Source organism: Carassius auratus, unplaced genomic scaffold (assembly GCF_003368295.1).
Source record: "Carassius auratus strain Wakin unplaced genomic scaffold, ASM336829v1 scaf_tig00214714_1_2670353, whole genome shotgun sequence".
Lineage (NCBI taxonomy): Eukaryota > Metazoa > Chordata > Actinopteri > Cypriniformes > Cyprinidae > Carassius > Carassius auratus.
This window is the reverse complement of record NW_020527778.1, coordinates 1685106-1693609: the sequence shown is the minus strand read 5'-3', so window position 1 is coordinate 1693609 and position 8504 is coordinate 1685106. Positions and strand designations below refer to the sequence as shown.

General features: G+C 35.1%; 1 protein-coding gene across 1 annotated transcript; it reads right to left on the bottom strand.

Annotated features, from left to right (window-relative positions):
• Nucleotides 1-801: 801 nt before the first annotated feature.
• On the bottom strand, nucleotides 802-7973 carry LOC113092837 (ubiquitin-conjugating enzyme E2 variant 2). The gene is made up of 4 exons (XM_026258606.1): nucleotides 7900-7973; nucleotides 5974-6122; nucleotides 4637-4762; nucleotides 802-2523 (listed from the first exon to the last, which is right to left on the bottom strand). Exons 1-4 carry the CDS (start codon nucleotides 7913-7915, stop codon nucleotides 2377-2379), a joined length of 438 nt encoding a protein of 145 aa, XP_026114391.1. The 5' UTR covers nucleotides 7916-7973; the 3' UTR covers nucleotides 802-2376.
• Between the last annotated feature and the right edge of the window lie 531 nt (nucleotides 7974-8504).

The following is an 8504-nucleotide window of genomic DNA, read 5'->3' as shown; positions in this document are numbered from 1 at the left end:
TCTCAATGTCATCTTTGAGCCAGAATGTGTCTAAATTCATTAAATGTACTCATTTCGAACCGTTTATCAAGTTTAATAACTTCTTTTCATGAAATGTTTTTATTACATTCATCTAATTCAGTGATATTCAGGCATTTTTACTGTGGCTTGAGTGTCCGAATACTTCACGGCTGTGTGATGCGAGGCTTGTGATTTTAGTTAAGAGAAAGAAAGACAGCCTATGTTGTGGCTGAGCTTCTCAGCACACAATAATTTATGTGAAATGTATTTCAAATGTCATCGATTCTACAATTTTTCAGCTAAATCTGTAGAAAATAGCATCTTGACGCTAACAAGACCCCTTTAGTGGAAACAAAATCAATATTTAATGGACAGGGAATATAAAATGGATGAGACACAATATTTTCACTGACAGAGAGGTCTTTCTTCTGTCATGTCCGGTGATGGACCAAAGGCCTTAAACCACAAGGACGAGACAGCAGGACTTATGTAATGTGATGCAATTCCTAATTAAATATTGAGCAATACTCAACCAGAAACTTACAGACTTTAGGACTTAAATTTATGATTAGATCATAAAAAAGTGTCTCTATGCACCATATTAGAGCATACATATATATATAAATGAGAGGAGTTCCTTAAAATTACATACTAGTAGGGGCAGATAAGGTATAAAGCAACACTTCTGAAGGCACTGCCCAAATGACACAAGAAGTCTTCAAGATGACAATTTATTTTTTAATATTAATTCCATAAATACTACGAGCAACCTTGTAAAAAATAACCAGAGTAAGAAACGAGTGTGTTCCACAATGTTTGTTTTATTATTCTGAACATAGTCCCGGTGTCACAAATTCAACTTAACTTGATAATATGTCTTAAAAAAAAAAACTGAACAGGGAGGAGAAAATAAAAATATTTCTTAGGTGCATTACAGGGTGATTCATCTGTGGCTCTGAAAATGTCGAGACCGTAAGAAAACTGCCACTACATATATTAATTTGCACAATAACTGCCTATTCGTTTTCGCTAATGAAGACTTCAATAAAAAGATCATAAGCATAAATGAAGAACAGCACAACAAACCCCCACCATTCACTGGAATTACAACTGAATTGAATGATTCTCCTCGTTCGAGTACCTAAGGATTATAACAGTGGTTCTAATGTAATCATTTCTGAAGTACTAGTTGGTGGTATGATAAGAGCTACATAACAGCATGCTGTCGCAGTTACAGGTGGAGTCATAAAGCACTGTGGTAAAGCAAGGGCAAGTATACAGCAAACCCTTACCATTGACACAAAACAGTGATTCCTACCTCAAACTCACTTCTGAACTGATTTTCACAGTACGTCACCTTACGAAGTGTGTAAAATCTTCAAACGCTTTAGATAAACTTATGTAATGAGCGGTTTAAATGTTAGGGATCACAACAACACACACTTGTGTTGAGTTACACAGCAGTGACATGAGATCAATGTGAGCGTTTACTGGTAGGACTGATGTAGGAAATGAATCTTATCACTGTGAAAATAAGGCTGTGTCATTCTAATGATGCAAAACCGCAAATCGGCCACTCTCTGAATCCCGTCCCTGAATGGCAAGGGTTTGCGGTTTTATTCGTACAGTAACATCTCAGCGTATTTTTCTGCCGCGTGTGATTGACTCGTATACAGAGTGTGACAGCAGGTTGGAGAGTCATATTTTAATGCACCCGACAGATCCTTGTGCACGGTTTGATTTCAGAACAGAAGGCGTTGAAACACACTGCGATTGTGTCAAATACAGACATTAAAAACTAAAAACGAAACAGAAGAGAAGTTCAGCACGGCTCCATCCCCTTTAGCGATACTAGCAGACTACAGGCACACTTTTAGGACCCTTAACGTTATTGTCAGTGTGGGGTTCAGATACACACACACACACACACAAAAAGCTGCTTTTTATGTTTCTCTCTTTTTTGAATAAGCATGCCGTTGTATATGCATCCTATGTTTTTTTGTTATTTTTTTGGTGTCCCCTTACTTTAACTTAAAATGAACAGATCTGTATATAAACCTCACCTAGCATGCCTTCTTTCTGCGTCTATGCTGACTGGATTCAGTTCATCATCATAAAGCTCATGGTCGATGTAAATCTTACTGGAAGAGAAGAGGTTTGTGCACTCGTAACTTTAAAACAGAATTGAACATGGTGCCACACAATAAAGGCGTTTTGCTTTGTTTCTCAAGCTAAACTAATAGAAATGTCCAATCGTGCCCCCGCAGAGGAGACCGTTTGTGTGTGGAGTGAATCATATTTGTTTCTTCTTTTTCTGATGGTTTACAAGACATTTCTAAGAGGTTTAAGACAGAGGGTCATAACAATCATTTACAATTAATTGCTGTATGTCTGTCCTTCCGGTGGTTGAGGAAGCTTCATATTCTCTTTGGACATCATAAGACGCCTTAGCTCTTGAAGAACGACTTTAATGCTATAGGAGTTTTGCCATTTTGCTAGAATTGGTATGCTACGTGAATCCACCTGAAACAAAAGAAGAGACAGAAAGAAAGGAAGGGGACATGTGGAAGTGAGTAACATGATTTCAGTTACAGCCGCACACGTCATTAAACACTGCAAGAGTGCATTTGCATTGCACTGATATCACAAAATTAAAGAATATACAGGATTTAATAAAGATTTTTTTTTTGGGGGGGGGGGTATACAAGCTAAACTCGGTCAACAGCATTTGTGGAATCAATTCGATTCATTCCTCAGTAATTAAAATGAAAGAGGAATAAATAAAAATACAGTAGACATTAAAATACATAGTTTTAACCCATGTGCTGTTTTGTAATTAAATAAAACTTGGTGTTTCCCTGTTGAAAAGTGACTTATAAAAAACTAATAGTATATCTCTTATGCTATATTATCATCAAATCTTGGATTTCGAGGGGGTGAGGGGTCACAAAACAGCATAAACATTTTTTAAAACATTTGAGGGAAGTTGTTATGCCCTATATAAATTATAGTCCAATGCAATAACATTAGCATTTTCTGGAAAACAAAAATGCAAATCAATCACAACATGAGGATTAAAAGTATAGCTACAAGACTTAATCATTATACTTGTTGGTAGATAATCATTATTATATTGGTAACGCATATTTAAAAGCTCATCTGGCATGAAAACCAGTCCCACTTTTAAAAGTTTTGCATAAAAACTGAGGGATGAGTGAAAACTACTTTCTGTGCTTATCAAATTATGCCACAAATGCCGGCTAAACATAAAGCTTGAACACGTCAATGAGATTGCCTTTTTAAATGAAACATGCCAACTAGTTAAAAAGCACAATAACAGTAAAAGCTTGAACTAGAGAAGTCAATTAAAGTGGGTGCAAATAATATCACTGTAGCAGCAAAAACGTATCACAAAAATGTCCTGTGGTATCAGTATGACTGCTATATAAAAATGTACCAAATAGAGCTCAATTTCCAGATGTGGCAGACACTTGTGCTTTATAATCATTACTGTAGTTTAAGGTAAGATGTGTTATTTAATCTACAGACCAAAAACAAGAAACTGAATTCTTTATTGTGCACAGAACTTCAGTCTGAGCATGGGGAAAGATCAGTGTCTGTCAGTGCTATATATTTTTAATAGGGCCGGGACTCGATTAAAAAAATTAATCTAATAAATTAGAAAACTGACTATTAGAAAACATCTCTCTGTTGCTTCAGAGGCCATAACATACTAAGTCCAACTCTAAATAACCTTGGCCAAAACAATAAAGAGTTCAACATAAACTGTTGCACCAACAAAATAATACATAGTTCAACATAAAGTGTAAACTCCACGCTAGCTGCTATATGTTTTGCGTTTAGGTGATACTTGAAGCTCGATGTGCTGCTGCGGTGATATGCGAACGCTAGTTGGTGCTTCAGTATAATCGGTCTGCCGAAACTCATCCAGTGAGAAACGTTCCGCGGTGCAAAAATACGTTATTAAAAATGCGGGAATTGTTTTTCTGTAATTAATTCATCTTAGTTAACGCGTTATTTTTTGTGTAATTAATTAATCTCAATTAACGCGTTAAAGTCCCGGCCCTAATTTTTAAGAAGTCTATATATATATATGTTTTCCCTTTACTTTTCTACATGTATTCAATTTAATCTTATCTTGAATTTAAAGCACAGCTTATCATATTTCCTCCTACTTGTTTCAACAAATTAGCTTGCAAAAATGTAGTTATTCTTAAACCAATATATTTCAAACAGCACAAAGGTTTTGATTCTATATCCAACAGACTACTTCTGCCAGCCATTAAGAAAAACGGACACAAATGAGAATTCAATATAAGAAAAGCCTCTGTGGTGTAATAAAGCGATTCATTTACTCTGGCTCCGTTTCTATTCTGGTTCCAGCTGAGACTCATTAGATGTGTTTGAGGTTCATTATTGGTTCTGCTTAGGCACAGTGAAAAACGTCCCTCCTCTGCAGTACTGATGGGACTCGAGGGCCTCTGTTCTGCATCGCTTTGAAAAACTGCAATGTCACACATTTCTAACAGTTTGCTGATAAATGCTCTCTAACACAACAGACAATACCTTGATAAAACAACAATCAAAATACTCATTCATAAATGATTCAACTTACCATCCCATTGGAATTATTTATTCCATTCATGCTAATTTTCGTTACAAATCTAACAGTCGGAGGTACTTCGGGATATTTAGGTCCGCACTCCACTTTCAGGCTGTATATCCTGTTTTCATAATTAGTCTGAGAAATGAGGGAAAAGTCAAAGGTTACTGCCGAAATGCCGAGTGGAACATGAAAGTGAGAGGATAACGAACACATCAATTCATCAAAGAGAACAGACACACACAACCTGAAAGAAAAAAAAAAGTTTGCATTTTTTTTACGCTCTTTTGACGGATATTTGTTCATGTTTTAAGCATAAACTCATTTCATTTTGTTCAATTTCTCAGAAAACATTAATTTTTATCTCAAGTAAAAGTATTGTGAATATCAAGGATATTTAGACATTTCTATTGCAGTGCATGCACATTAAATGCTTTGAATTTAAGACTTTTTGCATCAGTTTAAGACCTTTTTAAGGCCTTAATTTAAAGAAGGGTGAATTAAGACTTTTTAAGACCCGCAGAAACCTTGTAACTTTTAACTTTAAATGATGAACAGAAAAGGAATAACAGAAAGGAATTCAATAATATTATCTCTACACAATTATCCTGCAATTTCCGGCTAGCCGGGTATTTTGGATGCAAAAGAAAACTTAACTACTTCTGTTTGGTAGTTAAAAGCACCCTGAAAAAAAATAAAAAAATAAATAAAAAACAAAAAAATACAATTATCTTACATCACCTCTAGAACAGCACATTTATTAGGGAGAATCTCACAAATAATTGGTCATATTTCACCCTGAATTCAAAATAATACATTTTATGAATTACATTTGTAAAAAATTAAGGAAATTTTAGGTCCTTTAAGATTATTTGTCATACCAATTCAGGATATTTTTATGCCTAAAATTTACTGCAGTTAAAAAAAAAAAACTAAAAACTAAAAAAAAAAACCTGGACACAATTAATTTTGTTTTATTACAAACTGCGTAAATTACATTTAGAATGAAAGTGCTTAACTGTCAGTACAATTGTGCCATTGCAAACGGTCATAAAAATAGGCTTTATTATCTTTATGCAAAATATAATATCAATAATTTTTGGAGTGAAATATGACCTGGTAGGTTTCAGTTTACCCATTAAGCAAATGAAACAAATTCACAATTTATCCTGAAGACTTCTGAGAGCTCCATATTCCCCGTCCAATTCAGAATTGGCTGCCAATTGGAACAAATACATAAATAACTGAAGTATGTTTCTGCTGCAGCACTGCTTTCATAGCATGCATCTTTATCTTGCGGTCATGTGTCAGCCTGGATTACATTAAACATGATTAAACCGCAAACATACTCGTGCAGGTCCGATGATCATGCCTGTCCACCGTGTGAGAGTCATATCCTCGTCATCCTCCAGACCCCAGCTCACCGTCCCATCACCGACACCCTTCTGTCCTTCCTCAAGCTCTTCCAACAAACGAAAATTACGAGGGACTTTAACTCCTGCAAGAATCAATTCATGAACAATTATAACCAGTGTCTCTGTAAACCTTTGTTTGCAGCTGATTAGTTCATATTTGACATGTTTTCGATGAAGTATAATGATTTGTCCTAACTCTTGTATGATTTTTATACATGCTGTTTTTATGTGTTCATATGAATCGAGTGACTTCATAGACACCTCAAGACTACATAAGTGAAAAGCAAAAGGAATAAAAGTTGATTTTGAATGAATTGGGAAACCTAAAATACACACTTTTCCTTTACTTATGATCATTTATTCTTAAATGTATGCAAAAAAAAAAAAAAAAAAAAAAAAAGTTTGTTCAATTTCATTCAGGGTTCCCTCACCATTTGATCAACGAATTCTCATTATTAAATATGACATATTTAAGAACAGAGCACAGCTAAAAAAAAAAATGTTAATGCTTAATTTAAACAATTTCAGCTTCTCATTTGTGAATGTGAAAAACCTCTCATTTAAGGTGCAATTTCATTTAAATACTCAACCAAGAGAAAAATGATACTGTAGGGCAGGAACATTTAAGTGGATGAAACCTATAAGATTAAAACACAAAATCTGTGCGGTATCAATTGTGAAACATTAGTAATCTGTGTATTTCAACAGAGTATCACCCAGTGTTTTCATACCGCTGAAAAAGTGGAGGGACAAGACTTGCAACTTCAGGTGAGGCTCTAAAGGAAAGGCTGAATGATTCAGGAAATGACACCCATGTTGCTCTATCAGGGTTTATCACTTCCTCACAATCTCAAGACGATCGCGACATGCACGAGCCTGAACAGCTCAATACATTTCTGATGATGCATCTGACCTCATGCAAACATTTAAGATACATATGCAAACACACGCAGTCCTACATTTCATTTACATATATGTATATCTAGATATGCAAATTCCCAAATTAGCCTGTGCAAATGTAAGGATCTAATCTCATGATCTGTGAGTTTTAACATATTTAAAGATACAATGCTGTTGTTTACATAGAAACTCTAAATGTGATTTGATCTGAACATACACGATCTTACACTGGTGAAATATGAAGCTACAGACCATATTAAATAATCATAATACAGTTCTCAAAATTTCATAAGTTTAACGGATTTAAAAGCTCTCCGTGAGTGTATAATAAATAAACATAATCATTAACTCTAAACCTCATGTAACGTTATTCTTTTTTTAAATGCCTTTATACGTTACTTGAACGAGTGTTGTTCTGCACCTATAAATCTATTTTTACAAAATCACAACGCAATCTTCTCCAAAGATGTGTTATCTTTAAAAGGTTTATATGACTCCGTGAGGAAGTAATAACCTGATCAGGTGCTATTATAACAGATAAACAGCAGTTAAAGGCCCGTTTATCATGACTCTGGACGGATCCAGCAGCAGCGCGCGCGTCAATGCTCCGCCTCGCCTCAGCACCGAAACACCCGCCCAACTACAATATTCAGCATTACATCTACACCTTACTACTATGTAAGAGCATAATTATATCTGATTTGTTTCTGTAATATTTACTAGCTGATACATACAAATAAATACGATGTTATTTTTAAAGTAAATGTCTGAGTGGGGCCGTTAGCTCGATGCTAACACACACACTGTTTAAACCGTACACAGATCTGTTAAGTCAAATTAGTCAAGGCGTATGATCACGGGAAACCTCTCAGATAATCTATATAGGGTCTTGAGGCACGGGCTTGGGGCGTCTATTGTTAAAGCACGGCCGCAGAGGACTGAAGAGTTTGTGAGACAAACCTGAGGAGGCTGCCATCTTCTCCTGTCCAAATCCAAAAGCGTACGAAAGCGTGACGTCGTCGCGTCATGTGACTAACGTCTGTAGAGAAAGGGGCGTGGCTCCACCGCAAAATTCTAAATATGTAATTTATTACGCTCGAGGTAAAAAATAAATTTACATTCAAAAGTACATTTGAATTCAGTTCAATCGTTTCACTAGTTCACCCTGATGGTGTTGTATTTTTTTTTGACCGAGTTAGAAATATAGTTAATTGGTAATTTTATCTTTGTCCCGTTTCACTTTTCAGTCTTAGCCCTCTCTAATATATATATATATTTCTTTTTAAGTAACAGACTAAGTAGTTTAAGTATTCTTTTTACTTAATCTGTTTAAATTCCTAAAATTACACAATTATATAATTCCCTCTCCTATTCCATAATTTTATTTCCATTGTGTAAATACTCCATTTATAAAAACAACTCAAAAATGTAGTTGCTGTGTGATAATACACTGTCATTGAGTGTTTTTTTTTTCTATTTATTTGACTTGCTTGGTTTTGCACTGTTATTGCAAATGTTTAAGTGATTATTTTTTAGGTTTCAACCAGCACCATGTGACTGATTCG

Bases quoted from the DNA above. Each gene is read 5' to 3' on its own strand.
- LOC113092837 (XM_026258606.1), bottom strand. The intron at 4,763-5,973 runs GTATGTTTGCGG...CTCATTTCTCAG, and splicing joins TGATCATCGGACCTGCACGA to ACTAATTATGAAAACAGGAT. The intron at 2,524-4,636 runs GTAAGTTGAATC...CTTTTGTTTCAG, and splicing joins TAAATAATTCCAATGGGATG to GTGGATTCACGTAGCATACC.